At 33.1% G+C, this 20072-nt stretch overlaps 1 protein-coding gene across 3 annotated transcripts in view; it reads left to right on the top strand.

The window, feature by feature from the left end:
• LOC143180826 (parathyroid hormone/parathyroid hormone-related peptide receptor) overlaps positions 1–20072 on the top strand; it is a 163968-nt gene that overhangs the window by 115002 nt on the left and 28894 nt on the right. For all 3 annotated transcript variants that reach the window (XM_076380817.1, XM_076380818.1, XM_076380819.1), the window contains exon 3: positions 2403–2502. In XM_076380817.1, coding sequence (XP_076236932.1) covers positions 2403–2502 — 100 coding nt within the window. The remainder of the gene's footprint in view (positions 1–2402; positions 2503–20072) is intronic.

The following is a 20072-nucleotide window of genomic DNA, read 5'->3' on the forward strand; positions in this document are numbered from 1 at the left end:
GAGTGAACTGAAAGTGTTACTGAGTGGAAATTCCTGCAACCATTGTTGTATTTCGGTTAAGCTATGCATTGGAATTATTTTACACATTTTGTTTTGTGTAACGTTTCTCTAGTTATTATTTTGTTCGTTGCCTATCTTTGTCTATCGTTTTCTATAGAATTCTGTCACGTATTCCACCCACTCATGCTTGGATTTTTCAGGTCTTGGATTTCCTGTTGCTGATTTAGCTTATTTGAGGTTTTATTTATCATATATGTTTGGCGGTTATTTTAATTGGCTCGATTACATGAGCCATATTATTGTTCGCTGACGATTAATCGCCGTTACACTCACTAGTCACGCAGACACCTGCATTGTTTACTTCAGGAGCACTCTTATACACGTCTGATTTATTCGGCTGCTTGAACGAAACTAAACTTAATATATATGTAGAAAAAAAATTATATGTAGAAGAATATTCCATTTGTTCGAAAGTTTTGGATAGTTTTAAATCGAAGGCTAAAGGCTGTAGTATGCACATACACCAGCTCAAATAAATCTGGCCGCACCGATACTCTCTATCTCTTTTTAATTCGGGCGTTATTGAACAAAAGAGAGGAAAATATAGATTCTCGGTGCAGCCAGAATTGTTTGAGTTGAAGTGTACAACATTTAAAAAAAATGAGTTGAACAATCCAGTAGTCGAGATATTAACTGACCTTACATAGGTCAGAAAGTGTAGTTTCGAAAAAAACACATTTAAAATGTCAGATGTTTATTGTGTACCTCAAACATTGTATTTTCATTCATAGTGGCAGTCAGTAGTATAGGTGGGGATCACTGGCCCCCCGTGTAGAAATTTTCTGGACTCCTTGATTCATTATTTTCTTCATATTATCAAAGCATATTACGTATGTTATGGTCGCTATAAAAATTAGATGAATAAAAAAAAATTATTATGATAATATGATGTAAGAATATAGGAACACAGCATATACACAAATACAATAAACCCTTCTACAACGCGAATTTTATATAACGCGGTATGAATTAACCGCGTTATAGGAAGGTTGACTGTAAATCTATTCTTATTCTATCCAAAGTGTCATTTTATACAGAACGTATTGATCTATATCCCAATTTTTTAACTTTGCCAACATATTAGATTCCTTCTATGCTTGCAATTAAACTGCTTCTTTTTTCTAGTTACCTCCACTATCTTTAGCAAAGATTTTGTAACATGTTCTTCGCATACCCTGTTTAGTATAGGTCATTTCCTTAAACCTGTTGCGAATTTGACCTTTAACATGGTTTCTAATTGTGCAGTAAATTGGCAAACACGTACTGTATTCTTAACCCTGATGTACCACTACATTACCGTTTTCCCTTCACCTTGTTTTAAGTCAAAATCGATATACGTGGGGCAAACTAACCTTTTAATCCTTCGCATAATTACCCGTATGTTTTTAGCGATGACGATATTGGGTCACGTAGATCCTTTAATGTTTGATATGCTCATAAATGAGCATTATTTCTGTTCTTATACTGTAGAGGAGACAAGTAGAAAAAAGGGCCACGTTTGGCCCGCAGGCCGCCAATTGGGCAGCTCTACAACTAGTACAGCTACTAGCTTACTTGAGTAAACAGTACTTCATGAGCACTTTTGTAAAGAAATTCAATAATAATAATGATAACATATTTGTCTTAAAGTAGTGATGATAACATACTTAATGGAGACAAACTTTATCTTATTTATATGTTATCAAAAAGTCTTTTCTTGAGATTATTATTTTATATTTAGTACAACTGTATCTCTTTATAAAAGGGTCCACCAAGTATTTGTTACTCAAGTAAACTACTATCTAGAATAAGCAATGGTTTTTGTAAGTTGATTTTTTACCATAAGAATGAAGGTGTACACAGTATGACCAAACATGAGTTTCATAAGGTATGTAGAGTAGCAACAAAAATATTTTTTGTAGAACAGACACTGTAGCGGTAGAAATAGGATTAAAAATTAAAAGTTATATTTGTTGGGAGTACAATATTGGCAAAGTTTTTGTATAAGGATGAATTATTATATGCTTTTGGCGTTTTCTAGTGATTTCAATGGATTTGTTTGATTGAATATCTTAAATTACTGTTTGCAGATGATCAGAGTTTTGTAGGCGATTGATTGTTGTAGGATACGCATACACTTCATACGTTTTTCTTTTATCGTTTTAAGGTTTTTGGATACCTATTTAATACAATAAGAACGATAAAATTTTTCAGAATATTTTATACGATAAATTTGAATAATACTTGTGAAATATCTATTTAAAATCCATTAGCTAGACTACTTGAATTCTAGTGTTAAATTAGTGAATTACTAAGTTTGTTCTTCAAATAATTGTTTTTCGAAATATCTTGTATTATTTCAGGAGGACATTGACTTCGACAATCCCAATAGCCCGAATATCCAGAAACGCATACTGAAGTTAAAGGCGAAGCAATGTCATGAAGGAAATATCTCAACATACGGTGGGTACTTTGTATTTTATTTGCATGTATTCTCGACGTAGTCGCCATTTAATTCTATACCCATCCTGACCAAACAATAGTCTATTTTTCTCACATGGAAAAATATACTTCGATTAAATCGTCATAATGCTCAGAAGCTGGAACTTAGGTCGTAGAGTTTTAAAAGTAGTTGCAATTAATGAGCCACGTAAACGAAGGAATTGCAAAGTTCCATAGCTAAGTTGTTGGCTAATTAGTTACTTAACTGCAATCGCAACCGGAATCCCTAGTAAAATTCTAAGTTCGAAGAAGCTGTCAAACTTCATCTTGCACTCAGATTAAATCTAGGCTTATTGCCTGGAGACCGACTTTAATTCACGCCATTTTCTTCAATTAACGAGCGGAGAATATCATTGCATGTTTGATAGCGAGGTGTTTCTCAGGGAATTTCATGAATTACTCCAAATTGCTGCGGAAATTTTCCTCGTGATGCCATTAAAGTGGTGACACGTAACCATTGCCATCGTCCATAATCTCTTGAGTACCAATTTAGTTTCAACAAATTTTCCATGCGACTTGATTAAATCTCCCCCTGTGTTTACTAATGCGTGGTTTCAAAAACGGTTCGTACAAATGTTCCGATAAGCGAATTTGGTTACATTCAGTTTTCTATAAAACTCTTAAGACAAAATAAGCTAAGACTAATAAATATTCGTTTGTATGTACATAATTTTATATGCTAAATACAAGATTAATATTGTTGCGCCGTGATTGCTCGTTTCAGGCCATAGAAAGTTTCGAATAGTCGGACAAATTAGCCTTGCATTACTCCTTACACCTTTGATTTCTTTGGGGAGGCGCTAGGTATCAGAATTATTAGTGCAGAAAATGTGCAAGCTGTATATTTCCGGTGTCCGAGCTACCTAGGAATCTACGGAGAAAGTGCTGGGTTGTACTAGAGGGAAAATGAAGATGCGGACGCGGTTTCGTCTGTTAGAAAATAGTATGTCCCAAAAAACATTTAAAAAGTAACCAAACGCAAGCTAAGTATATGTGTTCCCTTGAAAAATCTACCCTATAAAATCCAATCTTCCACAAAAAATCAATCATTTGAAAAAACTAATTTAAGATGTTAGGGCAAACAAATTCATTGAAATCATTAAAAAACGCCAAGCGCAAGAATTTAATTTTCTATCAAAACATTGACAATATTGTAGTCCCAACAAATATCACTTTTAATCTTATTTCAATTCAATTAAAAATCTGGTTAATATAAACTCAAAGATATTGACCACAAAACCGCATAAAATATCTGTTTCTTTATACCTATAATAATTTGGATTGTATAAAATATTAAAAGTGTCTACTTTTTCTGTAGTAACCCTGTGTTTATAATAATTGAATTTCATTACGAAAGGGCCAACAAGTATTTTTTAGTCCAAAAAGCTACTATCTGTAGCATAAGCTTTGATTTCTGTAAATGAATTTCTTGTCATAAAAATGAAGGTACACTTCATAGGGTGAAATATGATTTTCGTGTGGCACATGCAAGTAGCATCAAAAATATTTTTAACGGAGACAGACTGTAGCAGCAGAAATAAAATTAAAAGTGATATTTTTTGGAATTATAATAGTGGCAATGTTTTGGTAAAAGATTAGATTCTTGCACTTAGCGTTTTTCAATGATTTCAATGGATTAGTTTACCCTAATATCTTAAAATTGGTTTCTTCAAATGATTGATGCTTTGTTTGAGATTGGATTTTATAGAGTAAATTTTTCAGGGGAACGCATATACTTGGCGTAGTTTTATTTACCTGTTTAAGGTTCTTTAGGGGGATTTCATACCTTTTTGTGACATTAAATAAAGGTTTGGTTATTCTGAATAAAGCTGATTTTAACCTAAAGGAGAAATGATACTCACCTTTTTGAATTAAAGCAACTCATTTAATAATGTAAGGAATTGTTTAATTTAATTCGTAAAGTTCCATAATATATTCTTGAATGAGAAAAGGATCCAATGTTGCTAGTCGTTAAAAAAAACAGAAATTGAAGAGTTACAAAGTACGCAGTTGTCAATAACTTATTAATTTCGTAAAGGGCTGCAAAATAAGTACTTTTTTCTTTTTCCTTATGTGTAAATGGATTAAGCATTGATTTGTGTTAAGGTAATACATATGCTAAAACATTGAAAGTATACAACTGGTTTCTCTTTAAGTTTCTCGTACACAAGTAGGAAGGAGAACGACTCCTATTCTTTACCGATGCACGCACAGGATAATTTATATCATCAGTATTGAAAATTATACACAACATTATTGATCGTTTACAGTCGATATTAAAGAAATGTAGATTAAATGTTGATTTTTAAAAACCAAGTATCAAGTACTGGTAATCTGCCGCGCCAGGTACATCTTGCATGATGTATTATGACATCCGGATACAGACATCTGGATATTGAGACGTGTGGACATCCAGTCCTAGGAGAAGAAAATCTTGAAAATGAAATGATGAAAGTGACACTTTTCTTGGATCGTAACACGAGATCTCAGCAACAGATTCACCGATTTTAATGAGACTAGGCTTAATCGAAAATTGTACGAACATTATATTAAGATAATGCCATTGAGTTTTAGAACGGAATTATGGGTCAAATGATATTCACGATTAAAGGTATCCATGCGCAAATCTCCAGTAAATATGTACGATTGTACCGGCTATGCTCTGCTTACGGTAGTAGCCACTGAAATTGTATTACCTCACAGGTGCCGATGCTTTTAGTTTGACTGATATAAGAAATAATCGTCCGTGTTATTAGCTGTTAAAAGACGAATTCCCCTGTTTTATTTTAAATTTTGGTATTTATAACAATTTAAATGTATTTAGTTATCGAGATTATAATTACTTTCATAGTCAATAGATCTTATTTTTAATTAATGTTGTAATTATTATTGGCCACTACAATATATTAAAATATGTATAAGCTTTATTTTACTTCTTAATTGGTATAGGTGTTTGGAAAAATAAAACTGCAGCACACGCTACAAATAATATTTGTTGAATACGGAAGTAAGAATATTGTTATCAAAATTTAAAGTAAAAAAAAAAAGGGGGAGATCGATCCTTAATAACCAATGCCCCAAATGATCACTTCTCGTGTAACAATTACTCTTGTAAGGTGATACAATTCTAATGGCCACTACACTGTATCTACTTGCATCGCGACACTGTCGGACCACTTAACCTGCTCCTATGGAATGAGAGAGTGATCCACTACGTCGGGTATCCCTCCCATGTCACACTGAATACCCCTTCTGTAATGGATGGTCGAGTCTGCACTTTTACATAACGGACACCCAGACATTCATGCATACTATGGAAAAGAAAATCTAGGAAAATGATGCTAAAAGTTACACTTTTCAGAATCACATCGTGAGATCTCAGCAACAGATGAACTGATTTTTATAAAACTAGGTTTAATCGAAAGATCGTACTCACATTATATTGCGATAATACCATTGAATTATAGATCTGAGCTACGGATCCAATGATATATACGACTGAAGTTTTTCATACGCAAAACTTCGTATATAAGTACTTGGCATCGCAGCACTACTGTGGCACTTGATTTTACGTATAACGTACTAATTGAAGGTTGAGTTCGATACACACGCTTAAGGTGCGCGGCTTGTGGGCTATAGACCCGAAGGAATTTGCAAGCCTTTGATTCAATAGACGAGATGACGAGACGCGAAACTACCGTAGAGGATTCGTAAGGGCTCCAGTCCTCCAAAACATTTATACTCAAGGCCTCAGGGTCGACTTTTACCATTGTCCACTTGTCAATTAAGATAAATCTGATTGATGCAACGGAATCTCCTACCGAAGGTACACCTTCGGTTGGTCACATACATTTCGCGGACGACACAAAAGTTTCGATATAATTCTACTTTTATACGGGGATCTTGAGGTTAGGAATGGTCGTAATGGAATTAGGTTAGAACTGTCGCTAACTATACAAATCTGTACTACATATATTTATTCTTAATCTTATTAACATTAATATTTTTGCGAGCACCGCGTACATGGGCATTGCCTGCTGGGCTCGCAACGAAGAATAAGACGGTCGAGGAAGATGTCTTCGAGATCGATAAGAATAGGGACGACTAACAACTGTCAGCGTGAAAACGTTGGAAACGTCGAGTCGAAACATAAAGCTCTTTTAGTTATTTTGTAAATAAAGTCGTTAAGTTGAGTGGTGTTAGCATTTATTATGGCACCGCGACGGACGCGAGTTCGCGACGCGTGTGAGGAGTCGCCGGCGACTCCCCGAAAACGTAACAATATAATATTTTTAGTGTTAAAATGTCATTATCGTCGCTATTTGTGACACTAGCGTGCATGAGCATTTGGATACTTAATGCGATCTGATGAAAAAGTTTATATCTTTATTGTACTGCAATATTTCTATGTATAATTAATATCAAGTAATGTCATTGAGGTATACATATTACGCAAGCCACTAACCTGCAAAGGAACATCAGTTATCCACTGGAGACACTGGAGAACAGTCAGTACCTCTAACGGAGCGATTTTCATCCCTCTTGAACGGGTCTATTAACTACCTCTGCGATCATCGTGCTCTTGTAATCTAATGTCAGAGTAGAATGTATTGTCGACTGCTTACGCAGTTTCTTTTATGTACGGGTCTCAGAGTTCGCACATGCACAGCTATCTACATGTAATTAATGGTGTTCTTATTTTAATTGTACTCGATTTGGTTTATATTTGTAAAAGGATGCAATGTTTTACAAAATACATAATTAGAATATATAATATCACTGTGGAAATCCGGTAGACAGCCACAGTCCACTGGTGCTCGCGAGAAGAAGACAGTCGAAGACTACAAAGGATCGATAGAACTGACGGCTGTCAAGCTGAGAGTCGACGACATACCGCGGTCCACGAATATATGTACCCTTACGGTTTCACTCTAAATATATATAGATATTTATACATACGTGTAAATACCGTTGTAAGTAAAGTCCTATAGTCGCCTATGAAGACGTAGATCCACAGGTTTTAGGCTATGAACGCATTACTGTCACATCGCGTGAAATCACGTTACATATTACAGCAAACTTGCTTCACATTATAGCAAAATAGGTCTAAAACAAAGAAAAGACCTCGGCTCACATTATGGATTTGCTATAATATGTAACATGATTTTACGTGACGTGACCATAATGTGTTCGCACCCTTGAATTCGTGATTCCACGTAAGATGACAAGAAACATGAACCGCGGACGCACGGCATGCGAGCTGGTCCGTCGGCGGTTTGTAACAATATGTAATACGATTAAAAGTACGACATAACAATGCTATTTACAATTGGCTACGCAGTGGTTAATAATTTACGGTAGAATAACTGATAAAAAAAATAAAGAGAGAAGTAAAAGAGAGATAGACAGTGATAATGATGTAGAATAGGGTTGCCAGTGGTGACCGATTTATCACCGATCTGTGACATAGTTTAATTTTCTACGGCGATGAATTTCTCGGCAATCCCGGTGTAGAATGTAGGAAATGGTGGGCACAGAGGAATGTCAGCGACGTAGGCAGTAGGAGAGGTTACAACTGGGGTGAATAAGTTGTAACGACTAGATAGAGTTCATCAGGTGAGCACTAGACTAACTCAGAAAAAGTTTATTACCTAGTATTAGATGTATTTAAAGTATTTTTTCAAACATCAGGCTGTGAGGGAAACATGCTTATGTATATAAATATTAGATTTATATTATAAAGGCAAACCTAAATGTAAGTATAAAACACAATATACATATACCAACAAGAAAGTTGTAGGGACATGAGGAAGTCCCCATAGTGATCAATTATTATTGGAGATAGTGCCGCCACAGGTGCATTATCATTTAAAAACTTTATAAAGTATCCCATTGCAAGTCGATATGTTAGGCCAAACGGCCTAATAATTTGACAATAGCAACATAATATTGTCTCCAAGTAACAAGCAATTTTTTGATGCGCCTGGTACATTACATACATACATCGAGCATGCCATAGAAAATTTTATTTTCCGATAATTATGTCATTACCACAAAATAATTATAACAATGCAGAATAAATATATTGTGTCGAAAATTACACTATCTTGCAAATTTTTCACAGCGCACACTGGACTATTCACATAAACTATAAAAGGCTTATGTACTTGGCTTTATTTCATTTCGATACTTTGTAAGAGCGGAATAACCACGATTTTTGCAAATGTACTGAGTGTACATTTTTATACCGACAATGCTTCTGCTGGGATACACTGATAGTGTTTTTGTGGGGATATATTGACAATATTTTTGCTGAGATCGGAATAATCACGATTTTTGCGAATGTACTTGATGCATGTTTTTACACTGATTACTATATTCAGTAAATTTCTACATTTTGGGTAATTAAAAGAACTTTCATAAGGATGCATGGAATTTCTTTCAAATTTATCTTTACTATCTTTGTTCTTATCACAACGATATTGTTTCGTTTTACAACTATCACGTCACACTTCACTATCACATCTTCATTAATTTTGTGAATGTATGCAAACGCCAAGACCGAATGTATTAGAAACTTGTTATTCGATTATACCTCTAGTTTGAAAAGCAAACAAACGGACTACAAGCATGTAATTAATCTTGGGATACATCATTCTCTGATCCCGATATTATCCTTTCAACACCGGCTTTGTAGGGAATTTATGGAATGACGCTGTTGGAATCGGAATTTGGAATCCGTTCCACAATGTGTCCAGAAATACAGTCGTGCTATGCATCCGATATTTCATTGTGGAAATACAAAAATTGCATCGTTTTAACTAGGAAGAGGTCTATTTTGGATTATGCGTTAAGTGAATATTGGGAAGAAATTTGATACTAAAGAAAGTAAAGAAAATATAGTAGCATATTTATAATAATAGTATAATTTATAATAATAATAGTAGCACATTTTAGTAAAGTGTAAATGACTATTACAAATAATTATAGAATAATGCCTATGTACACATGTACATGTTACAGAAAATATGTCAGTTCAGTAAATGCATACCCACTAGTCAATTTACTTACAATACCTACATTCAATTTCGCGTTTAAAATCGTTTATATAGGGTGAACTCAATACAAAGTTCTTGACAAAATGTTGAGTTTGCTCTTACTCCTCCAAACGCCTCGTCAGGGTAGCTAGGATTGAAGAACGAAATGTCTTCTAGTGACGTCATAAAGTAGAACAGTGGCGTTACCGCGCGTTATTTAGTTACATTGTATTATAGTCATACGTGTACTTTTCTATTTCCTTCAAGTGCTCCAGAAAGAGTTAACAAATTTGAATTTTGTAACAAAGAATGTAATATTAAACAAGTACAGATTATAAAACTTTTCTTAGTAATAATTTATCAAGGAAACATTTAGGAGCATTTTCCTGAAACTCAAAATTACATTTCCTATCGGATTCCACGGTAAAATACTTTATACGTATTATTATAATCATTTAGCTTGTTCTTATTTATTTATTAGGTTCAGAATTTCCCGCCAAAAATAGAACGCATACTTACTTTAAAAATTGACAAAATCGCTTATAGCATTTTTGATACTAACTTCACAGATATTTTCTCTATATAGCAAATATATATTAAAGTAATGAAAAGAGATGATAGATGAAGCAACCATCTGTTGAATATGAAGGATGTGGTAACATGTTTCAACATATTGTTAGTTCAACCAATATCTTTTCGTTCAGCTTTTGCAATATATATTTCAGAATGCGGTCTTCGTTAATACTTGTCATATAACTACATAGCTTTTCCGTTTAATGCCAGAATAATTAATGAAAATCGTTTAACTTAAACCTTAATTTGTTAAATTAATTTAATGCTTGAACTCGTTTCATTTTACCACAAGTAAATTAAAATTGAAAGCACTTAACCTTCTTTAGTTACTTAAAATATTAAGGCAAAAATGTCTCGACCCTAACCCCAGGATTCTCAAAGTGGGGTGCTATCATCTATTATCTCTTTTTCATTTATTTATAATATATACATATGTATCATTTGGGAATGTATATACTATATGTACAATTAATAAAACATAACTTATCTTTTATGGATGAAGCAGCGACCTAAACAATTCAAAAGATATCACTCTACAGAATAACAATTGTTCGACTAACTCAATCTTCTCATATACTATTACACGTTATAGGTATATTAAATATTAAAATATTTCAGGAAAACAAGATATACATATCTAAATATTTGATGATAGAACTATGCTCTACATGCGAACATATTCCGCTCGCAAGTATGCATGTGCGGATCTTAAGCACTTATTTTCTTCTCGTGCAAACTGGTAAGGTAAAAGAGGAAGAAAAGCCATAAACGTAACGAATCGAGGGACGACCCTAGAAATTCTGTTCAGCATCCATACCAAAAGTAAAATCTTTAAGACTTGAAAGGGATGCTGAAGTCTTATGGTGTTAGAAAAAAATTTGTAGGCAAAGAATTTCTGTGCTTTCACAGAGTTAGATCTGATTCATACCAGACTTGCCAGGAAATTCTTCATTGGCCTAGAGAACTAGATCAATTCCTAGGTTAGATCGATAGCGTGAAAAGATTCGTAGATATAACACATTAACCTTTAAATACTATATGTATGTACATTTGTTATTAAAGAATTGATTATTTAAAAGCAAGTATCACAATTTATTCTGACCAACATCAAGCAGACTACACTACTTGTGCAATAATTAAACAATGAGGATTACACCAACAGTTCGTCGCCAACAACAGTTTTGATTTAACAAAACTAATATATTGCGAGAAACGGTTTACAGTTCGTATTACTAGCTCTGATCGGACTACCATGGGATAGAATCGTATTTGTAAATAGTGTGAAGAAAGTTCTACGAGTAACATACTGCCTGTAACAGTGGTGGTGTGTATGAGTGAATTTGAAATGAAAAGCAAAAACAAATTGTCATATTAAGTTAAGTGAACTAGTAAAGTGTCTCCATTATTAATTCATCAGTGCACCGAAAATTAGAAATATATAATCAGCCTACAAGAAATACAAAAGAAATAAAAGTAAAAGGAAGAAGTTATGCTAAATTACGAAAAACATACTCTTTTCGAAGAAAAATCAAACCATAACTTTAGTGATAGATGCTATAGAAGGGTTTACTATGAAAGACTACGTTAAGCGGAGGTTCCGGTTTAGGAAGTTACAAAAAGATCATTTTGGGAATTTTTCTATAATAAACTAAATAAGATGACAATTTGTGGTTTTCGGCATATTATTGTCTATCTTTTGAGCATATTAAAAAGTGTATATTTTCTATTTTATACAAGTATTAAGAGAGTATTCGAAGAGGAGAATATACTTTTTTCGAATAAGTATTCGGAAAATTTCATTTGAACGGTGGGACCGTAGAACGCTTAGCACCTCGAAATCTCGATTGTAAATTTGAATCGGAAAAGTCGAACATATTCTTGTATGAAATTTCCGAGGCAGTCAATCTACGAAAGGGAACAACAAATTTTATTTTATTACCTTAAAGTCAGACACCATTTTGTTGTTAACTTTTTCACAATTCTACGCTCTTTAAAAATTTGTAGATTTAGAAAAAATCAAAATATCATAAGTTCACTGTCTGGGAAAAAACATATTCTTTAATTTTAATACAGATACATTAGTTTTCAAGATATTTATCCTATGCATTCGAAAAACAATTCTTGGAGAAAAACATATTTAATGTAAAACCATTGATAGTGGGCAGCTGCCACTTAAAAGCCTATTACTTTAGTAATTTTTAGAATTTTGAAATTTCCTATAAATTGCATATTCTTCAAACATCAAAAAGGGGAAAATCTAAAAGATAGAAGTCGAACTTCTGAAAGCTCTAGATCAGAACCTCTACTTAAAGCGATTACTAAGCCGACTAACTTAGCAAATAACTTAGCAATTCGTTTCTAGAATTTAAAATAATGAAATATGCCTATTCCATGTCACTAAACAATTACCAAACGGCTTATATTAAGTTGTAGAGTGTAAAGGATAACTCTGGGAACTAACAAAATGCAAAACAAGAATGATTCTTTTTAATATTCATATGTTCTATTATTCAGCGCAATTGTATAGAAACCATTTTTATAAAACCAGATATCAAACTCGAAAGAAACACGCCTTTCGTTAAAGCTAGAATAAAGGAGCTAGAGTTAGAGTGTTCTCATACTCTTGTTTTCAGAGGTAAGCAGCGTTGTCAGAAAAAGTCACTGAATTTTCGTCTGAAGGAGTGGGACAAGATACAATAGCGGGGCAGTTTCCACCGCTCCACCATGCGGTGGAACTTCTCCGTGATAGAAGCAACACCATGTACCGGATACCCATTGCTTCTCAAAATGGAAGAAGCGAAATGGAGCAGGCATCACCATCCTACCTTTCCCCTTTCCTTCAAACGGGGACTCAATGACTTTTCTGACAGTGCTGAAAGTAAATCTATACATATTCCCCCTGACGACTTGAAAAAATTCCGAATACCTTGAAAATAGAGTACGATAAGACTAGTTATTGGATTTTTACATCAACAAACTCCCCTACATGCTTCATCTGCAAGAAGGAAAGACATTTAACCAAAGCTTGACGACTTAGGAACTTGATACCAAACAAGCAGCAATATCTAACCTCTACAACAACAAAACGAAAGAAGTTCTCCAAGTTACTATCGGATAAAAGATTACACACTTTTCGCATAATATTCCCTGAGGATACCTACAACTTTTTCTAGAAAGAATAAGATACAGGTATCAAAGGATATATTTTGTTCACTACAGAATCTAATTTGGATATATTAACAGATGAATTTTCTAATTCTGATATAAATATCGACTCTTTCTTTTTACTCGAAAATAATAAGATAAGAGGTAAAGCTGAAAATAACCCAAAACGAAAGTTTTTTAAAAAACGAAAAATTTCTCTTCATCCAACAGTCTAGGAGAATATAGATAAATTTCTAGCTCCAAATATAAAGAAAATTATTAGAGAAAACTCTCTATACATTTTCTGTTTTCAAGAAACTCGTTTTAAAAATAATTTCTGCGCAGAACCAAGATGATATGAAAGTATGTAAAAGAATAAAGTAAACTCTAAAGATGGTAGTGGAGAGTAACAATGTACATAAACAATTTAATAAACTTTAAGGAAATCAATTTGTTCACTAATTTAACAACCATGGCAATAATATACTACATCTCAAAAAGAATATGTATATGATCTCCATAGTTGTAAAATAGAATATGTATATGATCTCCATAGTTGTAAAATAGAATATGTATATGCAATCTATAATCACCAAATAGCTACACATTTCTTATCAAAGAAATTGAAAATGTTGTGAGCCGCCTGTGACGACCGACTCGCTTCGCAGATCCCGCGTGTCTGCGGTTCCTGATCCGACCTCGTCCTGCGCATCCACATTTTACGACCCGACATAATTAATATCACACGTTGTATAACGACTTTATTGACAACTTTTGACATTTACACTGCATGCAATGATAGTCGTATGTGCGCACGTTCAAGTTCATTCGTGGCCAGCCTGTCCGCAACTGACAGCTTGACAGGCGTTCGTTCGATTGATACTTTTCGATCCTCTTTTCGTTCTCTTCCTGCGAGCACCAGTTGCTCGTGGCCGATGCTTGCAACAATATACCAGCTACCCAAACCGTTCATAATACCTGAAGATTTTAACAGTTGCAACATTATCTGAGGATCCAAAAAATTGACTTCTGAGAGAAAATCAGTGGTCATTTTTTGTTCACGATTCTAAACAACCGCGATATAATACTTTTTAACAACCTAGGAAATATATATTTCAATCAAGCTACAGCAGAGAAGAACATAATTAGCGTTTCAATAACATCTACGGCAGTAATCGGTAATCTAGGCTGGGAAATAAGAAACGAATTTTACGACAACGATCATTACACCATCACAATCTCTATTCTAAACACAAGCGACATTACTACTAATAATAGCACCCCGATACCGACGGGGACGTGTTATTAAAGATGGCGAATATAATTTATCGTCAAAGATGGTGCGGTTCAAATAGTCGCAAAAGTTCAGGACTATGTCGTATCGATTACATATCGGAGCTCAGAGCCATGTCTGTTTTCCGTGTGACTTAATAGCTTAATACACTTGGACTCAGGTCCAGATATAGATCAGTAAGAAAGAAGCGCTTACCATACGTAAATCCTCTCACAGCTCAAAGAAAAAGAGCAAAAGGTCTGCTCTCGTCGATGTAATATTAAAACTCGCTTCCTTACGCCTTGCCTAATTGGTTCTCACGTATGACATCGAATCGTGGCCAATCCGTGGATTGATATTATTGGGACTGTCAACGTATCGCTGTTGAGCATTGTCCACGTCGCTGTTTCTCGGAACGGTGCGTGGTGTGCGCTACAAGTTCTAAATACTATACATATAAAGAACATATCTGAAAATGTGAGATATTTTTGGAGAGTAAATCATAGACACGAAGACAATAAAAAAAATTCATATACACACACGTTTAGTTTACATTCACAATCGTTTAGTTTTTTAGTTATACCGTATTCTATATTGCGTACAGTGCGCTACGCCCGGTAAAGTCGATAAACATTCCCTGATCATTTAAAAGGCTGGAATATCTCTGGAATTAGATAGAAATGATCGTACTGTCCACTTACTGGCGACTTACAAAGTATTCTTCCTGTTTTCGATTATGCTAATATTAATTCATCTGACAATCTAAATTTAGGAATTCAGTGAATGTCAGCTCTTATCACGATTTAAAGTAGAAAGAATACTTTTTAATCAATCAATTAACAAATGAATCGGCTCATTCTGCATATCATTTTTCACATATAAAATCCTGAAATATGAAAATCCTGTTTGGGATTAGTTATCTTACCTTAGGTCTAACTGAACAATTAGCGTAAAGTAATAACGACTGTACATTTTTTAAACGTTTCAATACTACATTCAAATTAAATAAGCGGTTCATCGACTTATCCCCCATGGCTGAGTATTACCGCTTGAGGCATCTCCAACATGTTTTTATCAAGTAACAAGATAACTTCAATAAATGTGGTATTTATTCTTAATTTCGTCGTATGATAACGCTTCACAGTACGTAATATTTATAATAGTTACAAATAATGAAGTTATCGTAAATTCTTCAATTTTGAATTTAAATTGCATTCTATTAATAATAAAAAAGTACGAGAATACTTTTGACTGGTAGTATTCTTACAAATCAATTAATTTAAAAATGTTTTACAAATAAACACATTTTGACAAATAATACAATAATTCGGAAACTCAAGTTCTTATCACTTAATTTCGTTTCGATTCTTAATTTTACTTATCTCAGTTTGTGAATACCAACGTAATTTATTCGTACTATACCGACCAACTGCCAAACCGCCATTTGAAGATCTATTTCCACGAGTGCCTTTTAAGGGTAGTCATCAAATGTAAGTGGCTGCTTTGATCATACGTGACCTTTGAAACTTGTATTACCATGAAAGGAGGAGAGTAAAAAATGAAATTTATATGTCTTCAAACACCTAAAGTTTTAATGTGTATTAAGGTATCACGAAAGCACGATTATTGATGACAATTGTGATAAAAAAGTTATAAAACATTTAGGTAAAACTATCAGTGTACAAAAGACGAACTCTAACTTCTCAACGTCAAATGATCACAATATTAAAAAGAATGCATAAAATAATTTTGAAAATTTGGAAATTTTGAAATTTGAAAATTTTAAATCACTCGTCTTGGATATACTTAATCAAAACACTTTTACAAAGAAGTATTTACTTTTAAAACTCTGTTCTTTGACAATAGAGCAATACGAACAAACATTTACTCGACATAAAGTATTCCTTTTATTGTTCTCAATTACCCTTTGATCGATTAATACTGCAGTTTAGTGACTTTTCCAATTTTGTGTGTTTGCCCCCAACTTTTGTTTTAATTCTTACGTTGCACAGTTATGCCTTTAGACAATTCTCGAAAAAGGTCAATTTTAGATGAAACAAAGTCTTTAATCTTCAATTTTTATTGCATTTCACATATTAGTATATAGTATACATATCGTTATAAAAATAAGAACACATGATCTGAAGTAAAAATTCGCAATGAATGGGAATGTAGCGACGATCGAGTTTAGTCGAATATCGTAACGTAAGGGTTAAAAACCTTACATAATTGAGGGCACATCTCACCGATTCCAATGACCTTGAAATATGTTATCAAAGTCGACATTTTAAATAACATTTCCTCATACATAGGTATAACCGCCGCTTGCCTTTAATTTCCGAGACATTCGCTAAAAAACTTTATTGGATGTGTGGTTCATACTGGATAATGTGCGTGGAATGTTAGGTACCTGGTTAATACTGGGTGGTGCGTGGTAAGATGTTGAGTATTAATATGCTTTAATCTATTAATTTCTATCATTGTAATTTCGGTTGTCAGAAAGATATTTCATATTTCATTTCCGTATTCCACTCATTTCGTATCATCCCACGACTTCCCAGTGTTAGCCACTTACCCAACATCCTACGCAGACCATCCACTATGTCTATCAACTTCATTTGATTTCAAGGCCAGAAATACATATAGTATTATTTCGAGTTTCTCAATTGTTTTTTTTTAGTGATGAAATAAAGTTCTTACAAAAAATCCAGAATCCAATAGCCAAATAGAGAAAAGTCACTAAACTGGAAAATTACCATCAGCTAACTTGCAATTTTGAACCATTGTCTAAACTTATTCCTGAATAATTGATTAAACTGTGACTCACAAAGAAGAAAATTCATAGGACTGAGAAGTGGTAGTGATAATTATGGCCGATAAAATAAATTGAATATAATGGAACGAAGTTAATTTCTAGCAGACGTTAACCCCATTAGTTTTCAACGAAGGGCTGAAGAGTACTAGCTAATAGATGACCTTCGTGCAATCGATTTTTCATTAAGCGATTACCATCGAGATATACCTTCTACCACTCGATACTTCATAATTTAATTACCACTTCATATCCCTTGTTTCCTTTTCCAGTTCATTAATAGTTAACACTCTCATTTAGCGACAGGCAGCAGATATTCGATTTCTCTTGAATAAATTTTATCTGTAAGCATTTAAAAATATTTTGAACACCTTTTTTCTAAATATAATTAAACGACTGCATTTTGCAAAGCAAAAATAAGTAAATTACTCAAACATACTGCTTATTATTCTTTAAAATTATATCAAAACTTTAATGAAATTGTTTATAAAGACAACAGGAGTGGCAGAGACTAGCCATATCGACTAAACGAAATATATTCTAAATGCATGTACATACTTATTGCTAAATTGTATAATACAATTTTTTCGAAAATTAAACTTTATACGAGAATATTTTATTTTATATGTATTCTTGATTTACTTTTACATTAGAAATTACTTCCAGTTTAGTTGTAGCACAATTTCGAAAATACCCCATCCATTATTTTTTGCGATATTCTCATGTATGTATTGAATGTAAGATAATAAAACTAATAATAATAATATAATATAATAATAATATAATATAATAATAATATAATATTCTAAATATCTGTGGTGACCGGTATTGAATGAACATTGCAAAACATAAAAAAATTTTTTTTCTTAAAAAAGATATTAGAGCCTCTTAAATAACTTAAACATATCATTACGTAGTTATTTCCAGTAAATATTAATGTATTTGTAGAGTTTTTGTAGTTACTTTTTTTCATTGTTAAATAAGAAAGAGCAGACCGTTTTTCTACACATGCCTAAACTACTATCAAATATCAACATTTCTTTCATAAAATATTACAACCAGTTACAAAAATATTCGAACACTTGTGTAATTTGACTTTAACGCTCTGCATTTATAGAAAACATGTAGTGAACGAAAAAATTAGCATTATATTATGTTACACAATGTAGTTTATAGATAACAAAAATACAAAAATTTTTCACTTACGACATACAAAACAAAAACGAAAACCTAGTTCATCTTTATATTGCAAAAATAATCGGACACGTTGTAAATGTATCTAAGAATAATTTTTCGAATGATAATTGTACTGTTGTCTAACCATTAGAGACTAAACCGAAAAAAACTTCTGATTTTGCAAGGATATTTGGGTATATTACTGATTCATGTTACAAAATTAAAGTAACAATTTTTTTACCAGAACACAACTATTCCTATGCATTCAGTTGGACCTTAGAATTTGTAAAAAGCACCAATATATACTAAAAAAATTGTATAATTCGCTATTGGAGGAATAAAAAACAGCGTTGATCATTAACGAAAAGTGATTGTTAACATTTCAAACTACATGAACTTGTTATTAAGCAAAAAGAGCATTCAATCAAATAATAAACATTTACTTCTATTTTTCTTTTTTTTCTTTTTACTTTTCTTATCTTTATAAAGTGTCCGAATATTTTTAAATGAACTAGTTTTTCCTTTTTGTTGTAGTATTTAATAATCTGTACGTTATGAATGAAAAATTTTTGCATTTGTGCTATTCATAGACTACACTTTGTAGCATAAAATAGTGTTCCCCTTTTTGTTCACTACACATATGTTCTCTGTAAATGCAGAATGTGTTATATAGTGTACCGAATACTTTTGTAATCGGCTGTACATGCTTTCATTTTAATTTTTATTTTCTCAACATAAACTTTGATTCGGTTAGAATGCCATTTATAGAAATTAACAGATGAAAATCAGCTTTCTTATTAATAGATATAAGTAAAGATGTACCAGTAAATATCAAATTTACCCGCCTAAATGGTGAAATTATAACGGTCAGTCTCGTCACGTTAATATCAAAACTATCATTCTCCAATCCGTAGTTTGACGAGAGGCACACCAAAGTTCCAGGAATAGGAATCCATTAAAGTCTGACTGTGTGCAACAGAAAATCACATTTACGCATTGCACACCCATTGGAGCGGCTACTTCTGCGCTTGTACCCTGCTTCTGCGACCTGTCATATTCTGAAACAACGTGTGCTGACATTCTCGCATGCAGCCAATGTGCAACGACGCAAATTTAGTTAGAAATTCGTGTTTGCCGACGTTATGATAGCCATATTAGTTTAATGGGACGTTTAATCATATGTTCCCCATGGAACTCCTATAGATACACACGTAGGAGCTCGAAATTGTAATACAAATTACGAAATTTTGGTAGGGAAACATAAGTATCTACATGCATATAAATAAAAATAACCTACAATTTTTTTTCTGTATTGAAAGATAAGATATTTAGAAATTTTGATTGAAAGATATTGATACATTAAAAAGGATATTGCTGTCCGCGTATAATTTGCAAAACGCAAATTAAACAACGAAATAAAAAAAGCTTTTAAGGATTTTATTCTTTTAAGCTTGAACCTTGATTTTTTTAAAAAAAGTGTTTATGCCTGTGTTTGTGAAACATGATCGTAATCATA

This window comes from Calliopsis andreniformis, chromosome 6 (genome assembly GCF_051401765.1).
Source record: "Calliopsis andreniformis isolate RMS-2024a chromosome 6, iyCalAndr_principal, whole genome shotgun sequence".
Lineage (NCBI taxonomy): Eukaryota > Metazoa > Arthropoda > Insecta > Hymenoptera > Andrenidae > Calliopsis > Calliopsis andreniformis.